Source organism: Ammospiza caudacuta, chromosome 3 (assembly GCF_027887145.1).
Source record: "Ammospiza caudacuta isolate bAmmCau1 chromosome 3, bAmmCau1.pri, whole genome shotgun sequence".
NCBI lineage: Eukaryota > Metazoa > Chordata > Aves > Passeriformes > Passerellidae > Ammospiza > Ammospiza caudacuta.
The window spans coordinates 66,420,515-66,447,009 of NC_080595.1; the positions used below are offsets into that span (position 1 = coordinate 66,420,515).

Consider the following 26,495-nt stretch of genomic DNA (forward strand, 5'->3'; position numbering starts at 1 on the left):
AGATGACAATGAAGTGGGTGGTACAAGGACTGTGATTCTAATTGAGGAACAGAAAAAAAGAGGGGCAAATAAAAAAAATAGAATATTTAGGCCTTTTATCTGGATATGATATGAAATAGAAATAAATTAACTACCTATGTTTGCAAAGGGTATGTAGACTTTAGCAAGTCTTCAGTAGTAAAACCTTTGGGAGGCTAACAGCAGTTAACACTTGAGAAACATGTATGTGAACCAGAAAACAAATTATTAGTGTCCTTGTCCTCCTTAAATGGGAATTCCAGCTCTAAAGTGATCGCATCTGTCACAATAATTAACTAGGAATTATTCGGACTTCAGACTTTTAATTCAAAAGAAATTGAGTTGATGTTTTGGAGTAAATTTCCTGGACTTTATTCGTTTATTGATAAATTAATAGATTTTTTTTGTCCTGCTATATATCAATATCGACTTCAGGATTTACTTAGAAAGCTTTTGAAACAAATATAGATCTTGAAAGAGACCAACAAATCATGGATCAATAGATGTCACAGAGCTTCAAATATGGACAAAATGTACCACAAAACTTTCTTTAAATTTCTTTTCATGTCTTTGTTTTCAGAAGGACATCTGTGGAGTACCAGGAAAATATAAAGTTATTTTTGAGACCTCCTTCCAAAATAAGCATCAGATTTTAGTTTGGACACCAAACAGCTGATGCTACAACAGAGAGACAAGCCAAGAAAGAAACTCTCATATTCAACTTTAGTTTTCCATATTCAATATTAATCAGCCAATCAATCAGTCAAACAGTTAATCAAGTTCTTAATATGTTTTCAATGAACAGTCAAGAACCAGGGCATAGCTCAGACTAAATTCTAAAACTCAGAAACTTCTGAACTTGCTATCAGGTCACACTTGCTCAATAAACAAGGGTAATGCTAAGCAATAAGAATTTGTATCTGTACCAGAGTCTGAAGGAAACTTCTGAAGCAGATGGAATTCTGCTCACATTCTACTGGTTAAATGAACTTAAATCTTACAAATGTTGATGGAAAATGCCATTTTCAGACTTGGATGTAGAAATAAAGCAATGCTAAATTTAATCTACAGGGTGAGTTTTTATTTTGTGAAGATCTCTGAGAGATAGTTCAGTATTTAGAGTTCATGAGTTTGTATCTTTTCCTTCCCAGCAATATTTTTGTTCCTAAGTGATTAATTAGGCCAGCATTCAAATCAGGTCTTGATGGTCAAACATTAAGAGACAGAACTGCTGTACTTCGTTAGGCAAGGATTTTTTAAACTGTTTTATGTATTTACATACATATAAGAATAGTTTCATAGCTGTTATCATAACCCTTAAGTTTCCACTCCTGATTTCTTGTTTGTTTTTTTTTTGAGTTAAATCCAGTGATTTGTAAAAAAAACATGGAAATAGTTGAAGATTGTACATATCACATAGCTGGCATTATTGATGCAAGAATTATTTTCACTTTTAGACAGTTTGCCTACAATTGAAATAATGCCTCTTTTTCATATAGAAAGTAGAATTTAGGGCATATTTCTAAGTGGCTCCTTAAATTTAAAACCCAGTAAATTTTTTGTCTTAGGTTGGATATTGCTCTTTGAAAAAACAGACCTACATAAAGAGAATAAATAGTTATATTCGGGGCTGTGAATTTAGTTTTGCAAGCAAGATTTAAATTAATTTCCTAGTTTTCAAATGCAGATGAAAGATGCCCAAAAACTTATATTCACCTGTGGGCTTTGTAAATCCATAAACCACAGAAAAAACCAGTGTATTTCTCCTCAAAGAACACTTGCCTTTCATAAGCCAGTGCTTTCAATCTCTTTCCTGTTTCTCTACCTGAAGTTCCATGAAGTTCATGCTCAGAAATGATGCATGGCGTATGAATGAGGCAGGCTGGGGAGATGAACTCAGCCTAGAGGAGACAGGAGGGTGACCGAGGAGCAGGCTGCACATTTTGAAGGGCAGTTAAAGAGCTGCCAGAGGATTCTGGTCTGGGGGCTCCCTACACAGGGACTCCCACTATGTTTCTGTGCCAGAAATGACCATCTCCATGGCAGAGCTGTAGCAGCGGCTGTGCCACACAGGAGTGAGCGCAGCACAAAGCAGGAGCAGGCTGACCTGGTAAACCAGTCAGGGAACTGTGTGGCTGAGGAATAGACATGGATTCTTTTCCCCCTGATTGCACTACAGAGCTGCTAAGCTCTGGGAAATACAGGAAGTGCAATGCCCTGGATTATGAGTTGCCTAGAGTACACAGAGATTCACGGAGCTCAGTAAAAACACTACACGTGACCTGAGAAGGAAGTACTTTAAACTTGAACCTGAGCTTTCTTTCCCTTCAATAATTAACAATTTTACTCTCATTACCTGAAAGGCAAATAATTCCAAAAATACATAAATTATCAGTATATGTATTTTAGCTCTTATATATTCTTTTAATTTATCGGTTTGAACTTCACACTAGCCTCTGTGATTAGAGTGCCAACCCTTATGTTTTGCTTCTTGATTGCTATGGTTCCACATCCTTTTAACAGTAAACTATCAAGTTTTGAAATTTTGACAATTTATATAAGATGACATTTGTCCTGGAATGATATGAAAAAGAGATATTTAGTTTCATCCTAAAGTAGATGTGGTAAATTGCTTTTTGCTGGCCCTCTTTATTCAGCATTTGTAAAGTAGTTTTTGGAACTGAGGGAGGCTGAGGAAGGTTAAAACTTAGGGTTTCTGTAAGTGAAGTTGGATAACATGAATTCAAGGTCTGCTCGCAGCAAGATTTAATATACAGTTTGGTGTAATTTTACATCCAGTACATGATGGCTGTAAATTCTATAGCACTCTGTATTATAGAGGAGGTGCTGGTTGTGACATAAATTATGGCAGGGTGGTCCTGTGTCACAGTTTGCATGTGTAAAGCTTTGTTTCCTGAGTGGTTATGTGTCAGTTTGTTCAGAAGTTAGGACGGGGATAGAATCTACAAATCAGATTTAGCTTTAGCAATGGATTTCAAGGAAGGTATGAGACAAGAATTAGATCTGTGCTGAAAGTTTCACTCCTGTTCTATCTACCCAGAAGAAGGAAATTAAATTTTGCAGTGTTGTGCTTTAGTGCATTATGTTCATTCCTTTGAGGAATCACATGAAAGCTTGCATTCCTATCATGCTGTATTGTACAACTGTGAACATGACTGAAATATTTCAAAGGTGGTATGAAGGTGACATGCATTACAAAAGCTTGAGAGAAGAAACTACAAATCTCATGCAGTACACAGTGTATACAAATATGAAATAAGTAGTATACCACATTGAAGAACCTCATTTATTTTCAATATTTTCAGAAATGAAGAAAAAAATTAATTTTGGCTTTATGTAGGCTTTGCAACAGTTCATTACTTCCATCCTTTGTGTTAGAAAACACACCTTTTTAACAGGCTTCATAATTCATGAATGTATTTCATGCATTTCTTGTACACATAACTGGATTATACATTTTAATTGGTAAATGCAACTCAATAATTTAAGATTATTTTAGTCCTTAAGACTGATTGCCCAGGAATCTATATTTGCTAATGGGCTAATAGAGCATTCAAAATTCCCTGCCATCTCTGTGACCAATTACAGCTAATTAACATCCCCCTAATTTCAGATCCAGAGTGTTCAATATTAGGAGTAAATTGACAGTAATTTAGCCAGTTACCTAAAGGCCAGATTAAATCAAACCTAATGAAGCCTCACCAAATCTATGAAACCCAAAATTACCTACAGAATTATATATGTGAAAACATAGAAAACACACACAGACACACTTGGCAGAATGAGCTTGCTAAGTTGTTTTGATAAGTAAAAAAGCCCAAAACATAAGTACACTCTTTGTTGGGGCTAATTTGTTTTGCTCAAATAAAGAGGCTTTTTAGAGACCTGTAGCAAAGGCAGACCTTTGTGGAGCTAATTCCTCTGGCAATGAGGAGTTAGCAGTGCATGGAGCTCCCATCCAGGCAGATGATTTCTTTCAGTATATATCTGCAATCTTTTTAAGTTAATGCAAAACACCTGGCCAAATGTTTTGAGGCTTCCTATAGTAGCTTCTGAATAACAAAGTCTGAAGTCACCATTTCCTTGCCTGAATCTGTGGTCATTTTCATTATTGCCTTGCAATCACAGATGGATTTTGTCTGGCCTTGGGGAGTATATAATCATTATAAGGAATATACACATACATTTTTCTCTGCAATATCATCTCACTTTAGTCACCCTGTTGGGCTAATGTTTACTTGAAATTTTTAAGAACTGCAAAAAGAAGAGTGTAGCTATTTTTGCTCCTGTGTTTTATGACTTTATATACACCAGTTTTTAAACTGAAAATATATTTGCATTTAGTCAGGAAAAAGAATTAACTTCTGGATTAGTTTAAAACACCAGCATACTTAATGGAACATATAATTTTTTCTCTTTTTCAAACATGCAAAGCCTTAGACAAACCTCCTACTCTGAAATGTATCAAAACAGCGCTATAGTCTTCTGAAATATATTTTTTTACCGTATTTATAAATGTAAATTCAAAGGATGATTGAACACCTTATCTGTTTCAAAGTTCTTAATGAAGTTCTTAATTGAATTATATAAGACTTCAAATAATGTACCTAAAACCTACAAAACATTTTTTCTCTCTTCCATGAAAAAATCCTTTCAAGGGATTTAAGCCCAATTCCAGTTTATAGAAGGGCTGCTCAGATGACATCTGGTTTCTCATGTTTCAGTCTGCAGCAGATTTCATAGTTGAGTTATAAACCCCTAGAAAATGAGTTTATACTGAAAAGAGTGACAATCTATGAACTATTGCAGTATTGCAAGTGCTGCTTTCATCCCAAAAGGTCCAGTGTATAAAAGATGATAAATTTTGATAGATTAAACTTTGTGACATTATGCAGTTGAAAATATGAAATTCCAGAGACTGTCTCATTGTATAGGGAAGGATCCAAGAGGAGAATTCATGGTTAAATATGCTTCATGGGACACAAAACACAAAGTGAATTTCCAGTGCATAATGGTATCTGTGAAATTTCTAACTTTAAACAAACAAATCAAAGGAGTAATTCATTCCGGTAACAATTGCAGTGATGCAATTCTTTGGTTATTTCCCGTTGAAGAAATTGAAGTAACTCAACTAGAATCACCTATATGTAATATATTATTTTCAGCAATAGAGTTTGTTTGTGATTTGTGAAAATACTGTGCTTTGTTTGACCACGTTTTTACCTTGCTATGATTCACACTGTATTATCTCACACCTACAGCATATTGTTTCTCCATTTAATGAACTCAAATTTCTGCCGCATGACAGCAGCCCCACAGAGATTAAACTTCACTCCTTAAGTGCTTCCTTTAACTAGAGACAGCTGAGAACATTTGTTATTGCTAATGGTGTTTCTTCATTTTTTTTTGCTGACCTTTCTTGGGTTCATGCTGTTGCCACCAGGTATAGCACAACATTGCGATGATCCCTGTTTCCCACCTGGTAAAGACCTTCTGCCTGCAGTGTTCTGAAGATGTGTGTGGCTGATAACAAAGCACGGGCACGAGCAGAGGCCAGCACAGGGCAGCACTGCTTCTCAGCTAACCCCAACTCTTGCCGGGCTGGGGCTTGCAGCAGCCTGTTCCTCATTTTCTCGTCATGCTTGAAGTAGATCTGACAGCTAAGAGATGCCCCCAGCCAGGAGAGTGCCAGGAAATGGTGTCAAACTGAGGTACTAATTTTACACTTTGAATGCCCTTTAAAGGGCATTACAGATGCCCTGACAGATCTGAAGATCTGTGTTCTTAGTCAGAGAACGGAACCCATAGAATGAGAAAAAATAAAGCTTCAAATTATTTTCGATGTGTTTCAGAAAACACCATCTAATGAAGATCTGAACTATCAAATCAAAACCTTCCAGTTGATATCAAATTATGTCACATAAACTACACTTAAAGCCCATCCCAAACATGCACTCCTATCCCCATGTAGGGCTATATCAAATGGACCTTAAATTACTCAATTACTTTGTGGGAGTTAGTGGATTTCTTTCTAAATTTTGGCAAGTAAATTCTTGTTATAACTGCTTTTTTGTTCACTTTCAAGTGAGGTTTCCTCTATGAACTTGACCTCAATATTATTATCTAAGGTTGATATTCGAAAGAGACACCTACAGGCTGTAGTCTTAATATTTACAATATATGTACTTATTACATGGAAATTACTGAGAAAGCTGACTCTGCATTTTTGGACAGTTTTTATATCTAATATAATTAAAAATTCAGTATTTTTACACTAATAATTCAGTGGTACCAACCAGAGTTTTACCTGTTTATGGCTTAGAGCTATAAGCTTGGCAAAACTGTTAGTCCATGAAAGAGAAACGTAAGACCTAAGGACAGTTATGCTGATAAACTGGGACATTACTAATAGGAGACTATGTGTATGTTGACTTCAGAATCTTAGATGCTACTTTTCAAAAGATCACAGAATAGAAAGAAAGAAAGTTAAAAATATATAAACTTTTAAATTAAAATATAGGTCTCTATATATAATAGAATATTTTACTAAGAATAGAATATGTTTTATTACCAAAAGCTGGTGTTAGGCGTCTGTATTTCATCAAATACAACAGAAATTCTCTGTCTTCATCAGCTGTACCTTGTCAGTGTCAATGAAGCACTTTATATCTCATAGATCAATCTTTGCACCAGATAATTGCCATCATTTGTAACTTAATTGCATTCAATTCACTGGAGTCAAAATATGTAATTGATGAAAATCTAACAATTATTAACTTATTTGCTGTGATTCATTTAAAATAAAAAGGGCCACCTTAGCACAAGTTGAACTCTGAGTATACATTTAACCATTTGACAGGCAAAAAAAGATTGATAGGAAACTACATTTCTGGCAGAGTTACTAAGATTCAGCTAATGACCAAAGTGATTTGCACAGATAATCAATTAGTCACTTTTTGTTGTGCACTTCACAGGAATAAATGTCACAGACTATTAAACATAACCAAATTTGCTGGAGAGGCTACAGTAAATCATACCATGTGATTACTCAATTCTCTATCCAAACATCACTTTTAAAGTACTCATTAACCGCCCTGATTTTAAAAAAAGGGGTTTTCTGTTCAAAAAGACTTTGTTGCTTTATGAAAATTTCCTTCTATCTCCTTGTTAATGCCAATTGTAGGACTTGAGAACTTTGCCAGTGCCTGGTTTCAAGGAGCTGTGTTAAGTGTGGGTTATTAATTACCATTAAGGTTAAAAATTTGATTTTAAAATAATTTGGAATTAAGATTTTGAGCCAGAGACACTTCAGAAATGAACTAATTAATTGATCAGGACTATTGTTCTCACATTTTTAATCAAGTTACTGTTTCTGTACCACTAATGTTAGAGAGCTACAAAGAACTGTGGCACTTGATGTGCTGCTTCAAATTACATAGGAATTTTTTAGAAGTATCTGCAACACATTTGAAACAATTTCTTAGATATTTAGTTTAAATATATTTGCGTATGTTTAGCATGGAAAATCCAAATATTCTTCCAGGTATCTCCAATAGCTAACAAACATTCTCCAATCAAATTCAATTGAGTTGTCCTAGGATAAGATTTCTTTGAAAGGTGGTACACAAATTCCTTCTATTTGATCGGAATTCTTCCTCTGTCAGCTTTCACTCTTCCAAATTTCATCATTTTCCAGAAAGGTTCTGGAATTCTGATGTTTCCTCTGAAAACAAAACACCAGAACTGTTACTATGCTCACAGCAGTGAACATGTCAGCACAAGAAAGAGGAATTTTTATTGATCTGTAAAACATCTCTTATACTGCAGCAAGTAATAAAATACTTTGACAAACAAAACATTCTAGCAATGCATTTTTTTGGAATCAGTGCTGTTCTGGAATGTAAGTAATTTATCAAGGGGAATAGTTGTATAGTCCTGGCATTAATTGTGAATGTAAAGTTACAAATCTAAGTGCTTAGCCAAAGTGTGCCATAACAAGAAGGATTTAAATATGAAACAACATCACTAGCAGGATCCATGTCACATATCTCAGTAATAGGAAAATAACACATCCATCCTAATTTTTCAGGCTTCCTTTCTAGTCAATGGAAAGGAGTGGGTATGTTTGGAAATTGATTCATGTAACCCTAAGACAGATTTCAGAGGAAAGAGAGACACTTGCCTTCTGAATGTTGCAATATGTCTTTCTGCACTGGCTTTTCAGGGAGTTTAGGAACACCAGGGATTAATATCCTTTCAGGTATATTTCACTAAATAGGATAATCTGAACTTAAACTGTGATTAAAAGTAATTATGTAGTGTCAACTAAATTCTTCAATATTAATTGTATTTTTCCGAGCTTTACCTCCTAAGTAACCATTTACTTCCTTTCCCTTCCTTCAGCAGGCATTTATAAATTGTTTACTATTTTATCTAAGACTTAAAAGTTGGTTCAATCTCTATTTAAAAGTTTAAACTTCACAAGTCTATATCTATCTGATAAATATTCTGAGAAATAACCTCTTTACAATTTAAATGCAAAATCCTGCCCCCTCTACTTTCAGAGCAATGGATTTTATGTGATATATGATGTTTCAATTACAGTTTAAGTCAATTATATTAATCTAAAATAGTATTAGCTATAGCTATAGATTAGTTACAAATTCTATATTACACATTATATGTTAGAAAAATAAATATATTGTGAGTTACTTTTAAAATAATTAGTCTCCTAAGAAATGAGAATTTGGATGGAAGACTGCTAATCCAGTCAAATGTGTTGACTACAATATGATTGCAAAAATCTCATCAAGTTTTCAATTGCTGGACATCTCTAAATTTAAAAATATGAAGCTCAAACTTTGTTATGAAAATCTGCATTCTTTCAGCTTCACTCTTGAAGTAAGAGTATGCAAATCTTCTGGAAAAGATTGTCTTTCTTTGCATGCGTGTGAGGTAAATTGAATCTTTCTCTGTACTTGTTAACACCAGAATCGTTTAATTTCCTTTGTATTTCATTCTACTAGGGACCTTGTAGCACCTGGTATTGTCAAAATTGTTGGGAGAACTAAAAGCATGGATTTAATCAGTCTTAATTTTCACTTCAGCATTACTTGGTGTGGTATTCTTAAGAATTCTAGAACACATCATTATTATTAGCACTACTCTTAAAAATGTTGGAAATGCAATTTAAACAGAAGATCAGTGCACAAAGACATAATTTTCCAGGTACATGCCACTTGCATCAGACCATAAGTGAGCTCACAGTATCTGTTTAATACAAAATTTCATTTTGCAAATACCAATTAAACATCCTCTACAGAGCTAAAAACTGATTTTTCAAAACTTTCTATGTTAAACAGGATTTGCAACTTGGACCTGTTAGCACAGGCATGACTGGACACACAATTTTGCCTCTAGACACTTATAATTTCTAATCCCTTTTCATAGTGTGGTATGAAGATGTTATGAATTAAAGACCAGGATATGATGTTGAAGACTGATTCATCAGCAAAGATGGCTTGCCTTGGGGTGGTTGGAATAATTTCCTCTGCTCTTGATCTTGCACTTCTCTGAGCATTTCCCTTGCCTGCCCAGGGGGGACAGCTCTGCTACCTGTGAAGCAGAAGCAGTTTTTGAGCTGCTAGTTGATAGACCAGTTAATTAAAATAAATTGATACCAATTCTTGTTTAGTTTATAGCTGTAGTCCTTGCAGCTGTAAAAACCTGTGGCTGTAAAAGTAACTGAGCCCTCCCTAAGACACCAGTGGGTAAAAGGAGAGTGGATAGCCACACTGAAAATAAAGGCAGCTGTCCAAAGTTAAACCATCCCTGCTTGTGAATCAAAATCTTGATTATGCTAAGACACCTCTGGCCATGTCCATTCTATTAGTCCACTTTGACTCCTTAGCACCTCTAGATTAGAGTAAAGTATAAATGGCATCAGGGGTCAGGTCATAAATTTACTTTTTAAGAGTAAAGTATATATAGTATATATATAAAGTATATAATACCTAAGTATAGGTATTCTTTTTCCTGGTTACTGCTTGAGAAGACAATTTCTGGCAAATCACTTGAAAAAATTAAATTTATGCATCTCAGTGCATGAAGACAATGCAAATAAGTGTCATGCTAAACAAAGTAAACATTTGCTGGCTTACTACTCAATCTTTCTGAATAAAATAGTGTGCACAATAGTGCACTAAATTAATTTCTTTATAACTCTGTCATCGCAATCATGTCATACCTTTAATTTCTTTGATGTGTCTGATTGTTCAGCAGCACATACCTATATAATACAATATTGACAAAATATTAGCTATAATGTTTCTTTGGTCTGCATTAACAACTAGCAGATGCAAACCAATAGAAAGTCAGCCTGGTTTCTTGTGTATCAGAAGAATTAATTAGAAATAAAATGAACACGAATAGTGATGCATTTTTATTTCAAATAAAGCTACATCTAAGTTTTGTTACAGCACTTTAAGAAAATAACTTTTCCTACTGCTATCACTGAAAAAGTTCCTCTAAGCCTGCACCTTGCATGATTTTTAGCCTGCAAGTCCATGTGAGACTGCTTCTGATTTTGGCTTGTGAGTCAGAACACTGCAATCAGAAGTAGTTCTAAATAGACTTGTCTTTAGCTTCCTACCAAAATCTTTACCTACAGAAAGACAAGAGATGTGTGTTTCCCACCTTGATAATGTTAAATTCAGGGTACATATCTCTATCAAAACTCCTGGGAGCAAGACTAGACCAAAAGCTCAAATCACATTTGAAGTCTACCTTCAGTAGTCTATATTTGTGGAAAAACTTTGCACAGACCAGGAAATTGCTCAGTCTGCAGTTTCAAGTACAGTGAGCAGTAACATAGACTGAATGGGGGTTTTCCCTTTTCCTAAGCAATGTTTGGTACAAAGTTCAAGAAAATAGAAAATTGCTGCACAGAATGGTCAGAATTCTGTCAGAGCTGGGGAAGTCCCTCTGAAGTAGTGTGTCAGGTGTGGAGAAATCTGGTGAAATCCCAATTGGAAAAGCCTTTAAGGGAGTACTAGTATCAGCCACTGATGGCTGCACTGCCTGGGTGTGGATACAGTGGGGAGCAGAAGTCTCGCTTCCACCAGAGGTTCCAGGAAGGTTTCCTTGTTTCCCATTTGTTTGCCTACAGGGCACTAAGAACAGAACAAGTTAGGTATGCACTCGTGCACAAGTGTACGTGAAAGAAATTCTAGAAAAGTTATGAGAGAAGAACCAGAGTCACAGGAGTATGAGTTTGAAAGCAGCGGTCTCTGTGCCACGATTTGCATCCCTGTTTATTATTGTCTGAGATCAGGTTAATTTTGGCCTGAGTATGCACAGCTTTCTTCTTCCCATCCTGTATGTTTGAATTTCTTCAGCCAGGACTTGTGGGAAGGAAGGAGCTCAGTGGGGAGATACAACATAATTGGGACTGAATCCTAGGTGGGCATCAAGAGGCAGGGGATCTGAGATTAAAAACTGGGCTGAAATGAAGCAATTATCTAAAATGGAGAATATTAGAATGAAATCCATACTTATATTTTGCCCAGCCAAGCCCCAGAAGGAGAGCCAGAACTTGGAGTACAACATCAAACCAAATTGTACACTGGGTCCTTAATCGCTCTGTGAACAAAAAGTGCAATAAGAGGAAGTTTATACCAGCCTTCCACAGGAAGGAGAGCTGTCCTCAAATGCTTGAATAATAAAAATTAACATTCACAATCCTCGTTTCTGCTGAAAGAGGTAGTATAATAAGCCCTGTATAAAATGAAGATGAACTTTTACTACTGAAGGATTGTTTGGTTTGGCTTCTTTTTTCAAATCGCTTTTGTTTTAAACTCTGCACTCAGGAAGATCTGTTCACAAGCTCAGCACAGAACCACTGAGAATCATTCATGAGACACTGGAAGAGTCTTCTGATTGGATTTATGGCTTTTTTTCTTTACTGTCTGACATCGTATGGAGTGATGATGATGACAGTGATGAAGGTATTTGTAATGTAAAGACTTCTGTAACTGCTCTGCTTTTTTACACGCTTTAAAATGGCTTACTCAGCTTTTAACATCACAGACAAGAAGGTCAAACAAAAGGGAAAAGTGAACATTACTGCTAATAAAGCATCCACTGGCTATTCTAATCAGTAACTTGGTCTCTTTGTTAGCTTTTATCTCATGTTTAATGTACTATTACAGAAAAGTTGTCAGAATTAAATATTACCATTAGTACATCTTGAAGAAAAGAACACTAATTTATATAGGACTTCAAAGCCACAACCAAAATATGCATCAGGATATTGCTTCGGAGAATGGAAATGACTATTTTCTTTTAATCAGCAAGAATCTAAAGAACCCTGGAAAATATTCAAGGCATACCAAGAAACTTAGAACTTTTTTTCAAACTGACATATTGATAATGGAGCAATATATTGAAAGGAAAAAAGAATATAACATTTCAACTGAACTTACGGGATTTTGGATGGCATATTGCAAATAATTCAGTTTACTAGAAATTATTTTGCTATTATGGTACCATTCTTCATGACATAATCAGATAAAAGAAAGTAAATTACTAATATTTTGATTTTGGAAATAACTCTCTTTCTGTTAATAAAAAACAAAAACTAAACCAAAACAAAAAAAGAAAACTGAGTTCCTCAGTATGAGCAGAGACTGCTCACAGTCAGTAGTGGATCATCATGTCACATCACATTGGTCATTCTGACAAGCGATAAGTGTAGGAGTGACATCTTCATTTCACGGTACTTTATTTTACATTCCATTTGGCTACACCAGAATATAATTAAAAAGTGACATGTACTGAAACTGACTTCTACCCATTTGTTCAGAAATCTGAGATATTACCAAGTGTTTACCTTTTAAATGTGTGCATGAGCTTTTTATATTAACTTGTATATGAATGCTAATAGATAGGCTGCTATACGTGAGTCTGTGAATTGGGCATCCTATTCTGAGATATGATTTATAACTAGCAGAAAGCCAGTCTCTCCTCAGGCTGACAAACAGAAAAGATGAAAAATAGACAGCTTTGTAAAATTTGATCAGTGTGTATTTTTAGGATTTAATAGCTCCCAAAGTATGTGCCAACTTTCAAACACTCGAGTGTATAAGTGTTAATGGCAGTAGGAAAAGTCATGAAATACCTGACAGACAAAAATTCGAGATCTGATGTTCACTAGATTTGGAAACCTTAGCTCTGGAAGTGTTTTGCTCAAGTGGAATTTCATCACCAGCCAGGAGTGTGAATAAGCAGCAAGGCATCTTAGTGCACTACATCATAAAAATTAAGTGCATTAAGCACCCTGCCCACTCTGTGCTGCAGTCAGTGCAGCTGAGGCTGCACCCTGGCCAGCCATTCGAGATCACTCCTTCAAATTCCATGTCCTACAAGTGCTCATAGTTACACTGAAATGGATTCTTTTTTGCCTTGGCCATTGATAGATTTACAATCTTGCTTAATTTCATTCATACTTTATTTGGAATTAAAAAAGAACCAGTGAGCCTTTCCTAAAAATGTGGAAACATGCATAAAGTACATTTTTAATTGTAGTCACAAGTTAATATTCAGAAGCACGAATAGAGATTTGGATATTTCCTTAGTTACTACTGCACCTTGAATTTATCTACCCAAAACTCTATGGCAATTTAGATTTTTAGTGAAAAATCCAAAATCTCAGAATTGATGCTTGTCATTTAGCAAAAAAGAAGAACTAATATTTTTTGAAATAAAATGAGCCAACATGAAAAAAGGTGTTGGTTTTTTGGTTTTGTTTTGTGAATTGTTTTTGTTTTGTTTTGGGTTTTGTTGGTTTGTGGGTTTTTTTAATCTTTTCTCTGATACCTGTTTTTTTCTCTTGGTTTAGGTGAAGTGGAACCTTCCCTGAAAAAAGGTTGGTCAGTTGCTTGATAATAAAGGGAAAATATTTAGTGATCTTTTTAAGAATTAATTGTATATCTGTGATATAAATTCTGACAATAGTTGCATGGCAGTGTACTAGCCTTTTCAGTTGTCCTCTAGCAAACCTCTTAAATGCAAAACACAATTAATAATATTTACTGAGCTGTTTGTTGTAAGAATTTGTAAGAATTATTTACTATTTCATTATTAACTTACTATTTCATTATTCTTTATTATTTAATTATTACACAAAATCTGAAAAAAATAATATGAAAATAAAATTAGAGAAATGTTATTTATGTCCTTGCCATGCTTGTGGGACTTCTCTTAGTGCAAAGGAGTTATATGTATGTCTGTATATAAATAAAGTTCAGGAATAATAATATGGAAAGTATATTTATTGAGAAATAATGATGAGGTACTGTCAAGCATTTTACCTGAAGCCAGCACAGGCCCCTAAAGAAAGGACTGTATCCTAGTCTCCTGAAAAAATTACTTAGTTATCGTTGAATTTTTAAAGCAGACAAGTGAAGGAAGTAGGATTTATATTATAATCTTTATGGATATTGAAATTGTTTTGCTGAAACATAAAACTTATATTCAACTTCTATTAAATCAAAATGCAAATGTATTAGAAGGCTGGAATTACTGATGATAGAATGTAAACCTTTTCAAAACTAGGGTGTGTTTTTTCTCCATATTTAGCAAAGCTCAAGAATAGTAGGATGTGTAAGCAGCCCTATGTGAACTGAATTTGGAATCCATCAATTTCTCAAGGGGTAAATCCCCATATTGATGAATCTAGCACCCCAGTTGCTTCTGGGATTACAATTCAGTTTTCTCTGAAGTTAAATGGAACTGGATCAGGCTTCTATTTAATGAAATAATGTGTCAATCTCAATCTGTAATCCAATTGATTAATAGACTTGGAGACCAGGAGCAGTTATCTTTTTATTGACGACTCCTCATGTTAGGAAAAATTACAGACAGTGTAGGAAAAGATTCCCTCTCTTTACTTATTCTGTGAGAACAGTAAAACCTTCAGCCTTGTGTCTTTTCCCATAGAGACAGGTGCATTTTTAATTTTACAGAAGGTGCACAGTCTGAAGGTGTAGCACATTATTGGCAAGGATGTCCATGGGTGGAATGTGTCTTCTCCAGCATAGGGGCCAGGCTGAAAGTGCTGTTACTTCATGGCTAGGAAGGCATAATCCATAAAAACACATGGATAGCACCATGCTCAGCATTGCAATCCTTCTCTGGAAATCAGTGACATAGGCCTCACCCGTTGCATCGGGACAGAAAGATGTAGAAACAGAATTCGGAGAAGTCATCTAAACACGCTCAAGGCTGTGTAAATTGTAAGCAATTGGAAGTTACTGTATGGTTGTTTGGACCTAAAATTGCTCCATCCCAGGAGCTGAGTATCCAACTGCCTGCTGGAAATGTTTTCCTCACTATTCAAAGCTTCTGGCCCTGGACATGAATCCTGAGAAGGTCTTCTATCTTTGGTATAAAGGAAATGCACAAGAACCTGGTGATTTCTCCTGATCTGGTACCTTACAGGATAATGCAGCCACACAGATGTGAAAAGGCCCAAATTCAAACAGGTTTCACCTTCCAGAACAGTAAAACAAATTTTGAGTGGGCTTTTCCACTTCCTGAGTGTGTGCTCAAGATTCTCCCTCTGTCTTTTAGAGTGCAAGCATTGTGTCCCTGCACAACACTTTTTCTTGACTGTGCCTGCTGAGGATAGTGCCCCTTTCTGTCATAAGTATTGCCATAAGCTTTCACATAGCAACATCCTCAAATAACTTACCATCCCCAGGTGACTGGAGGTCTCCATTTCATCCTGGCAGCCAGGATCTGACCTTGTTAATGCTTGATTTTGTCACCTCTTTTACTGAGCTACAGAAATACAACATATGTGGCCTAAAGCCACGAGTCCCTTGCAAATGCCAGTTCAGAGTCCTGCACGTGTCTCCTCAGAGACCGACACCTCTCAGCCCCTCAGAGTTGTTCCTGTCTGTCTGCAGACTCCTCTTAAAACTGTATAAACATCAAGGAGCTCAATTTCTGGGGTCTAAGGCTGAACAGAAGCTTTCTGAGAGCTCTGTGGTGTGGTGTAGTGAACTGCTTAGGCTCAGTGAAATTCTCTCCCAGCGCTGAAGGTCACGAGCGCAGAAGGCAGAGCCCTGGGAGGTGGGCTGAGGGCTGAGGTGAGCTCCTGCAGGTAGCACTCTCACAATCATCACAATCTGTTCCCCTGAGCACAAGGTGCAGAGCTCTCCAAGCAGCTTTTCTCAACAAATTTGTGCTGTCATTTACATGGTCCATAAATAAGACTTCCAGAAGAAAAGCTTTCCAAAACAAAGCAAGACATGCCATTGGCGATTCTTTCCATGTTGCTGCTGTCAGGGCTGGACCCAAAAGAGAACCATCTATACAAATAGATCAGGGGGTTTTTGGATGTCAAAACATTAGTTTGATTCATGAAATTAGAAGCAAAGTTTTTGGTTATGGAATTTTCTCTGCCTACTTGTAAAGGGCCATTTCTGCATCAAATTCCCTTTAAGTCTGAGCAGCAATTTAATCTATAGCTTTATGAAGGATCCTTCTTTAGGTGACACTGGCATTTGAACTTTCTAAACAAAAGAAAAGTACCAGTGAGATTTTGCAGTACACTACTACTGTCTCCAGAATATGAATAAATTGACATTTTTTCACATTTTTATGGCAAACCTCTCTCAAATTTCACTCTGGAAATGTGCAATATGGTTGCTGTGGCTGATATTTAAGTGTTTGTATTGGATTTAACTCAAAGTTATTGTGGTATTCATGAATAGAATGAGAATTTTGAAAAATCTCCATGTCTATTTTTAGTGAATGGACAAGCCTTTTTCTAGCAGCTTTCTTGAATCCTAAAATGTTTGCACAAAATTTACTTTATAATGTAATATAGAAACTGAAATAATAAGATTGCTGATATCACAGTACAATTGTATATTGGAAAAAATTCAAGGGAAGTGGCAAGGACATTGTCTAGCCATGAAAGAGGAAAAGTCTAATCATAATTATGATCCCAAAGAAAGCAAAGATCACTTTCCTAGAGATGTAAATTAAAAGCAAAGATAATAGAAGTACAAGTAATGACAATGGGCTTCCACAGGCAATGGGATTAATATCAGTTTCAGAATCCTTTGAAGATATGAAAATATCTCTCAAGCCCCTTTTTTTCATTGCAATTATTTTTGCCAGTCCAACCCTTATCACTAATATTTATCTTCAATAATTGGAAAAGAATGAACATTTAATATTGTCTGGAAAAGCAGTATTCTTCAGTGGACATAGAGAATGATTATGCTGGAGGGGACTTTGCAGTCTTTAACAATGCATATTCTCGACATACAAAAACTATAGGGCATTTTCACAAATGGCAGAGAGGTTTAATTATTTCAGGCTTAATTTGCTTTTAGTATCTTTTTTTTTTTTTTCTATAATAGTTATGACTAATAATCTTGTTAATTTTTTCAGGGTTAGTTTCACCTTAAGAGACACATTCTATTATTTGAGAGCTGCATGCCTGTATGCTTTTACTAGAAATTATTGCTATAAAAAAGAAAGTGGAGGGTGTTTTGTTTGTTTGTTTCTTTGTTTTTGTAGGCATTACTGGCCTCAGTTGTGAGTTTGGAAAAGAGTTGACAAAACACAAATTTGTAAATAAAGATGTGCAAATAGTAAAGAACTACAAACACTTCAACATTGAGAACCATGCCTAAAAAGGTCTTTATTAAATTGAAAATAATTTTAGTTTCAATAAATACTATTCCATTAAAAAGCAGAGAAATAAATAAAGCACCATTTTGACAGTTATCCATCTCAATATTACCGAAAAATTCTATTATTGGCATAAGATTATTCTTACCGACAATCAAAAGAAACATTTCCTTCAGGTAGTGATGGATCTTTAATTTTTCTGTGAATTAGTCTATATGTGAGACAGAAAAATATGTTTTTTACTTTTTTCTTAGGAAAATGTGATTTAAAAAAATCATAAATTGCGACAAGAAGCCAACACAGACTAGAAATTTCTGCTAAAGGTCTCAAGAAATTTTGTAAAAGACAAATAAACTTTTTGGCAAGGCACCTTATCCATCTGTCTTCAGCTCAAATGAGAGTATCATTGCCAGAGTATTGGGCTGGTTATTAATATGCTGAAGACACATCATGCTCTTAAAAGACATGTCAGCTTCTAAGGGGATTGTCAGCTACACTGACTCACCCTCAGCAGCTCTGGGCAAGGTGTCCTTCCCCTAGACCTGATGCCAGACACCCACTCCTATTAACCCCTTCTCCACCACAAGGTTAAGGCCAGTCAGAATTTAGTCAGCACAATCTATTGGCTTGTTCAGACCTGGTTATTGATCTGTGATAACAAACAAAGTGCTCCCAAAAGGAAAGGTTCTCAGACCAGACAATTTCCTGCATAGCTTTTGGTGCTATGATTAAGTAAACTAATTATTAGTCCTACTATTTATCATGTGTGTCAGACTGTTTTTAACTATTAAAGTACCTAAGAATGTCAGATTAGACCAAAAGCCCAGGTGACTCAGTGGATGGGACAGAAGTCCTTAATGCTGCCCTAGAGTGGCCAGTGCAAATGCCTCAGGAAATATATCAGAACTATTAAAAATATAGTTATAATTTCTCGTACTCCAAGCATTTTCCCAGTGAAGGGACACAGTCTTTGCATGGCTGTAATCCATCTACAACTTCTTGTGAACCCAAGGCTACAGGCAGTTTTAAAATGAACAAGAGACAATAAATTCAGAATATTATAAATGCAAGCTGAAAACTGTTACCAGTGCAGTTGTCATATATGTGTCTTAAAAATAATTAGACAGTTCCATTCATCCCTAAAGTATATACCTGTTTGTACTGATAATGCCTTCTGAATTCAGTTTCTTTTATGTTGCTGTATAGTAATGTTCACTTCTCTGAATATGAGTTGCTATTAAAGATCTCACTAAAAGGCTTTTGCTGTTTCCCTAGGCTACACTTTACTATAAAGCATTTTGCATACTTTTGTGTAAAGTACTTTCTGTGTTAAAAGATGGAAATCATTGATTGGTTCAATTCTCAGATGTTAAAGTGCTTTTCCAGATATGAGATTTTTTTGCACTTTTATTTTTGTGGCATCCATTTCTGTTATAATGTTCTTTTAACAATTTCATCTGGTTTTACTTACATTGATCAGTACAGCAATTGCATATCCACCATAAAATAGCATTTTGTAAAAGAAAGAAAATATTTTCCATATTATGCAGATGAAAAAAGGCAATGTACCACAAGGGTACAGGGATATTCAATTGTAGTTCTCTTGCCTTTTGCAGAATAGTGATTTGTTTTCAGCTTGAGCTGAAACTTTTCAATCCAAATCCAGCTATATTTTAAAAGAGAAAGAATTTTGGCCTGCAAGGCTGGTAGGGACCCTGGACAGAAGTGTTAAAGAGAGGTTTGCAGCTGTTGAAGGTATCCTCTTAAATCAGGGAAAACCTTAAGTGAAGATAATGATGCAATCTTTATGGAAATCTTAATTTGTTCCCTAGGAATGGAGCTCTTGGGAAGTTCTCACTCTGAGAGGAGAGGGTGTTAAGCAGATCCCCACTGGCTGGAGTCTGCTGTGCCTGACCTGGAAAATGAGCAACTTTTCCAAAACTCAGTTAAAGGCACAGCATCAAAACTGGGGGGCTTGTGTATTTCTGAGTGAGCTCAGATCCCTGCACTGCTACTGCTGTGCCAAGGAGAGGATGTAGCAAAGGGAGCCCATGCTCATGACCCACAGAAACTTCTCTCGCTCCATGCCAAACCCCTGAAATAAAATCTATTGGATCCAAATGTGATTGAATTTGCCAAGGAATTACTATTTACAGCCTAATGCAGTCACATAGAATCTGCAGAGTTCATGTTTTTGAAATCTTGGTCGAGTAACTGAGTCTGTGATCTCTTTTTATTGTATTTTTAACCTTTCAAAAACAAAGAGACAAATCCAAAAGACCCAACTAAACAACAATTAAATAGATTTGTATGGAAAAATATTTCCTTGGTGCTAATCAAGATTAGAGATTTTAGGTATAGTTGTATATATAATTTTGCTCTAAGAGGCCTACAAGCCTTGCCTGCATTTTTTTTGTTGAGTAAATTGCACTCAATTAAATGCAGACTGATAAAATTGGCTCTGAAAAACATAATTTACCACTGGACCAGCAACACCTTGCAGACTGGCATCCACAAGGAGAAGCATGTCAAGACAATTTAATGTTCCACTGGTTTTGATCATGTGGTCTATCTCTGATTTGTTTGAGTAAAGAGGTTGTCTGTCTTTTGGCTCTTGATTTTAATCAAAGTACAAATAACATTCTTTTTTTGATTTTAGAATCTAAAGGTACAGGACTGCTGTCTGGGAAGGAAAAACACAGCCTTAACATCTTTATATATATTAAAAATAAAACTTTACATTAAAATCTATAGAATTGAAAACTTGTAATGTCTTCCACTTTCAGTTCTTTCAAAATCTCAGTCATTAAAATTCCACCATAAAAGTCTGCATATGGTTTTCATGAAGAATGCCAGTCATGCTTACAGGACAATTAGTCAAAGATAATTGCAAGTACCTCGCTCCCTGCAAAAACCTTTCTGATAAGATATTGCTTTTCTGTTTCAAATGGAAACCTTACCAGAATAAAAACACGACTCAACATAATAGCAATACTAATACTGATACTAATAATAGTAAACAAACAAAAACAACAAAGTATTTGGGAAGGGAAGGGAAATGAAGGGAAGAGAATTCTCAGTTTAACAAGACAAATGGAATTTGACATGGCCATTGCCTTGCCTTGCCTTGCCTTGCCTTGCCAAAAAGAAAGAAGAAACCTTCATTCTCACTCTAACATGTAGTTGTAATTTCCAAAGAGCTGGATAAAAAATTCTGAAATCATATTTAATAGGCGCTGTGATCTGGTTCCTTATGTCGTGGATGAGAACACAAACTGTTCAGCATTTTCATTGATAAGAGAAATGTGTCCCTGATGCATTTTCAAGAAAGCTCTTATAATACATGGCTTCAGGAAAATTTATGATATACCCCAGCCTGAAGTTGCTTTGAGACCCCAGAACAGGGCCAGATCTAAGAAAATACTGAGGATGAGACTATGCTACTGGCAAGCTGGTAGGGAAATCACCAGGACAAGCCATATATGTCACTCAGACTTTCCAACACTGAATGCTGGTATTTAAGGCCTTCTGTTACACTGCCTTTGGTTCCTGGATAGTGGCACAATAAAAAAATACACCAATTTTATTCCCCAATCAAGTATTTCCTGCTTGCTTTTTCTTTTTTTGCCTTTTATTTTTGGGGTTTTTTGGATTCTTGTCTTTTCCTTGCACTTTTTTTCCTGTTGCAAGGTGATTTTTGGTTTTGCTGTGGGTATTTTTGCCTGTAGAGCACAGCTAGTTGATGTATTAGTAGTCAGAGAGAAGTTGCTCTCATGCACAACTTCCTTTCTTCTCCTCCTAGCCCCGCAAGGATAGCTGTCACCCTCACCAGCTGGTACTATCTAGATTAAAAATAGACATCAGCTGCACAATTGCAAATTTCTCCTGAGGATACAAACAGCAAGAGAGTAGACTACAATTCTTCACACAGAAAACTTCTAAAAACACATTAGAAATTACATCTCCCATCTTCTAAAGCTCTTAACACCACTCACTCTAGCCTTGCCCTCAGTATCTGTTTCCACCAACTCTTCAGGATAATCAGCTGCCTGCTATCAATTAATCCTGATAAACTAGCAAGGATATAGCCCCACTGAATTGCTGGCAATAGCTGTAAGGATTTTAACTGCTCAAAAGCAAATTATTAACCTCTGGCTCACCAGACTCTGAGTTGGACTAATTTTCCTTTTCACGTTTAGATATTTTTAAGAGAGAGAATGTCAAAGCACTGAGGGTGTAAATCTCTGTGTTACCTGTAACAGCTGATGAAAAAGAAGACCAGCCGGTAAAATTTGTTAGGGAAAAAAATCTATTCTCATTTCATATAAAATTCCATCTGCTTAATTATACCTTTAAAACATTAGATATATTAGAACTACATTCTTTCTTCACTGCAGTATTTAAGTAGAAACAGGTTGGCATTAAGCATGCAGGGTGATGTTGAATGTCAGGTTCAGAGGTATATCCCCAGTTCCTTTGCTGACTCTCTGAGTTACCTTGGGTAAAGCATTCTTGTGTTTCAAATGGAGACTCTTTTTTTTCCTCACATGTCTCTTATATCACGAACATTTTTAATATGATTTTGGGGATTTTTTTTTTAAAGGTACATTTAATCTGTAAGATGGAAACTCAGCGGAGGGTGAGGTGTAGGTCCTACTTCAACAATACCAGAATGCTACTCATCATTTTGTCCTCTAATGAAACAAGATGCAAGGCTGTGCTTTCCCAGTAAGAGAAGAAATGCATCCCTCTTGAGTTTGAACTCCTGTGTTACAGAGATGAGATATTTATATCATGTCATAGCTCCATGTGGTACCTAAAGTAATTCATGTAGGCTAAGGCTCATAGATGCTATTATAACACAGTAAAATTGAAATAGCTGAGAATAATGCTATCCATTTTACTGTTATAAAAAAGGGCATAACAAAAAATCAAAATCAGAAGCACAAAGGCAGACAAAGAAGGGAACCAGGAGCCAGGAGAATCTCCTCATGCCCTAGCATGAGGGGCTGTGCTCTTCATTCACACTGATGCAAACGTGCACAGTGCTGACCCTTTAGTTCACGCAGATTCAAGGGACTGAAATTATTTTCTCCCATCCTGATCTTCCTGGAGCTAGAGTGCACAGCCAGGGCTCTGCTCTCGTTAGACACTGTCAACTGCTGTTAATGAGAATTAGCTGGGTGAGGGGTGGGGAAGCTGCTGCCCAGGCTCTCTTGCTCAGCAGGGATTTCCTGCAATACTGATCCTCAGCTGGCTGGTAAGGTCTGTTTTGGGTCAGCAGGACACAGATAAATCAGCCTGACAGCAATATAGTTGAGTGTGTCTCCTTTCAGCATTTTGAAAGGGTCAGTGAGAAGATTCCTAGTTTTCCTTCTTGGACCTATTTAAAATAATCACCCTGTATGTTCTGTATAGCTGCACAAGACCTGAGGTCTAGAGAAATTATCATCAAGCAGTATCCATATTTAAGGAAATACTTATCTATTCAAAACCCAAGCAACACAAGGGGAAAGATAATTTTTCATGTCTGCCTAATAATTTAAAAAAACAAACAATGAAATGCAGCTTTTAAAATACACACTCCCTTACAATAATTTAATAAACTGCACTGTCATCTCATAAAAAATCCGAATGGTTGCTGTGGTGACAAAGATTATCCTTGCTGCTGCTTGATTCTGTCATTTTTCTAAACATGAATTCATAATATTTAGGACTTATTAACAATGTGTCACACTGATAGAGATGAATTACATGCTTTTAACTGGCCATGTAAGTCTTCTATGATATTATAAACACTTTGTCAACTCAGCAATAAGATATGATGTGATTACTACAAAATTAAAGCTATTTGTCATAAAAGATGAAGCAGAGAGTATCAGAACTCTCATAAAACAACAAAAAAAATCTCCAATAATCTAATATGTTTCCTGATTTTAAATACTTTGAAGTTAACAAATAGTTGTTATTTTCTGTTTTGTAAATTGATTTTGTTTAGCTTATATTAAGACTAGATTTATTTGTACTGGAAAAATTTGGGATGTAATGTGTCAGAATTGATGTGATCCAGACTGCAATTTTTTATGATGGTTCAGACTTTAATGGGAAGTTTGTGAAGAGACTTTAAGTGTGTAAATGCATATATGCACACACTTGTGTGTTAAGATGTACTTCACTTCAAGGAATTTGTGTATGCTTTCTTTGTGATGTGTGGTATCCTAATTGTAGCAGAAAATTAGATGAGGTTTTCAGTGTGGCCATCTAAAAAGGTATATTTTTTGTGGAATTTACTGGAATATTTCTTGGAAGCAAGCTTCACTACTGATACAGTGTGAGCCTGATTTAAATAACCAGCTCTAGATCCATTGGTCCATACATATTTTCCAGTCAAACTAGCAGTAATTTCCCTAAATCAAAAGTAATTTTAAAACTTTATTTTTAAATAACAAGGATTTATTCTTATTTTATACTTATTTTTTCAAGAAAAATAGGCCTGTTTTCTGTAGTGAGACACATAATATAGGGTAGAAATGCAGCAGAGCTGAGCCATTTTAAAGCAAGGAAGGAATATGTGTCTGTGTGACTCTGCCTGAAGAATATGATTTATTCATATTCATCCCAGTATGTAAGGTGACCTCTTGAACTGGGTGAGATATGTCTCCACTGAATGTTGCAGTGCAGAGGAAGTGACTCAGCTTTCTTTAAGTCCCCTGAGTCAGTGTTTGAAGGCAGTGGCATGGAGAACTGCTCAGATGTGCCCAGAATTAGGGAGCAATCTTCCATCTCTTACTGTCTTGCACCATTCCTACCACTTATGGTACCTAAACTGGACCATGTAGCCATTTCAGCAAAACAAGTGGGAAACATTTGAAAATGCAGCAGCAGGATTCTCTCAGTCAACAGAAATAAAATATCCTCAAATGTTTGAAATAAAAATAATCCAGGCTCAGCTGAAACACAGTAAATCAGTAGAGTATATTCTATTCTCACCCTTTGAGGTTTATAGAACTTTAAATGAACTGCCACCCCGGCTGAAAACAGCAAGAGGAGAACTGAATAAAAACTTCTTTTAGCCTAATGACATCATATAATTAGCTTAGTTATGTTTCCATACATTAGTGGTTAGCAGTGATGTTTTTTACCCTTTATTACTCTTGATCTCAGAGAGAAAAAATATTCTCTCTATCTGAAGACAACATAGCCTGATGTCATAGAATAGCTATGTTTTTGCAAACCACACAATAATTATTTCAGATATCAAATACTGTACAATAAAAACATTCTGCATTATTTTCAAGGGCTTAGGTAAATATCTGGGATGGGGAAATTTTGTTTCCTACTGGATTGCTTTGGCAATGTGTATCCTGAGAAAATGACTAAGGTTGTAAGTGAAATATTTCAATTGTCTTCAATAGGCATTAGAGTAGCTTAGACTTGAGATGTAATATGCATAGCTTTCCCTCTGTTGTATTAATTTTGGGGTCAGGGTTCTTGTTATTTAGACCCTGCAGACCACAGGTAACACTGAAATACAAGAAGTCATCTCCCACAGAGTCTAGTGAGATTTGGAATTGGTTTTGTCAAAAACAAATTTCATACAGTATTTTAGAGTGCTTTCCTTCTGCAGGAAATATGTGCACAATATGATAACCCAGGCACTCTGTATAGTCTTAATGACTTCACTGCAGAGCTAAAATAAATGCTCTTTAAATTTCTACAACTGTGTGAAAAGAGAGCTACACACATTTAATTTAATTTTGGTTTGCTTTTTCAAAAATTCAGCATTTTACCTTTTTTTATATTATCCTGGTTTTGACACAATAAGGACAGTAGGAAAAAGATTTACATGGAGGTATATAGCAGCAATTTAATATCAATATTGCAACTGAAAAATTTCGTTCAAAAGTAATGGCATAACAAGGGCAGACAAATACTGTGCCCCTTCCTCCTCTAAGGAAGAGAGTTCTCAGATTTTGGTGTAGCATGATCAAAATGAGTCATTCTCCAAGACAACAATCCCTAACCTGGGAACTTTTTATCTTTTAGTTTGTATAGAGCATTGAGTCTACCTTTTATTGTGTGTTGGACTGAACGATTCAGTATGTGAGCTTTAAAAATTTTAGAAAGTGTAGTGAAAAGAACATTTTTCCTTCTAAAGGTAGTTTGGAAAACATAAAATATTAATCTTGGTAAACAGCTCAAGATAAATACGAAAAATGTTTAGCAAATAATGTTTTTCTGAATCATGACCAACACATGTTACTGCATAACTGTTACAGATGAACAAAACCTATTCTTGCTTTTAAAAGTAGTTGTGTGGCTCAATTAAAAACAGCAAAATTATCAAAGACACTTAATATTGTGATTTTTATCCAAATATATTTTCTATGTATATATATAAAATTGAACTCTATTGTATGTAACTGACTATGCAGGTGATAAAGCTGTGGTGCAGCCATAATATTTTAAGCACTTTTAAATAATTTTTTTAATATTAGAATGCATCTGATATTTTTGTGTGTGAAAATTATTTTAATATTGACGAATCTGCGTTGCATTTTTTTTTCAGAAATTCAAAAACAGAAAACTGAGAGACCTGAAAAACGAACACCAGCAAAAGGTAACTGTTTTTTTTTGTCTCTTTGTCCACATATATTTGTGTAACATACAGTATCTTTGTTAACAAAAACATAATTTTTGTTAGCTTGGTTAACTATTCCTGTTGTATCATAGAAACATTCAAACGT

The 26,495-nt window shown here is 35.6% G+C and overlaps 1 protein-coding gene across 23 annotated transcripts in view; it reads left to right on the forward strand.

Moving 5' to 3' along the window:
* The window catches only part of TRDN (triadin), a 223,406-nt gene that overhangs the window by 31,490 nt on the left and 165,421 nt on the right, over nucleotides 1-26,495 (forward strand). For 22 of the 23 annotated variants that reach the window (XM_058801368.1, XM_058801382.1, XM_058801372.1 and 19 more), the window contains exons 3-6: nucleotides 5,483-5,521; nucleotides 11,907-12,044; nucleotides 13,937-13,963; nucleotides 26,318-26,368. In XM_058801368.1, the coding sequence (XP_058657351.1) occupies nucleotides 5,483-5,521; nucleotides 11,907-12,044; nucleotides 13,937-13,963; nucleotides 26,318-26,368 (255 nt within the window). The remainder of the gene's footprint in view (nucleotides 1-5,482; nucleotides 5,522-11,906; nucleotides 12,045-13,936; nucleotides 13,964-26,317; nucleotides 26,369-26,495) is intronic. The other variant, XM_058801381.1, reaches the window with a different exon arrangement.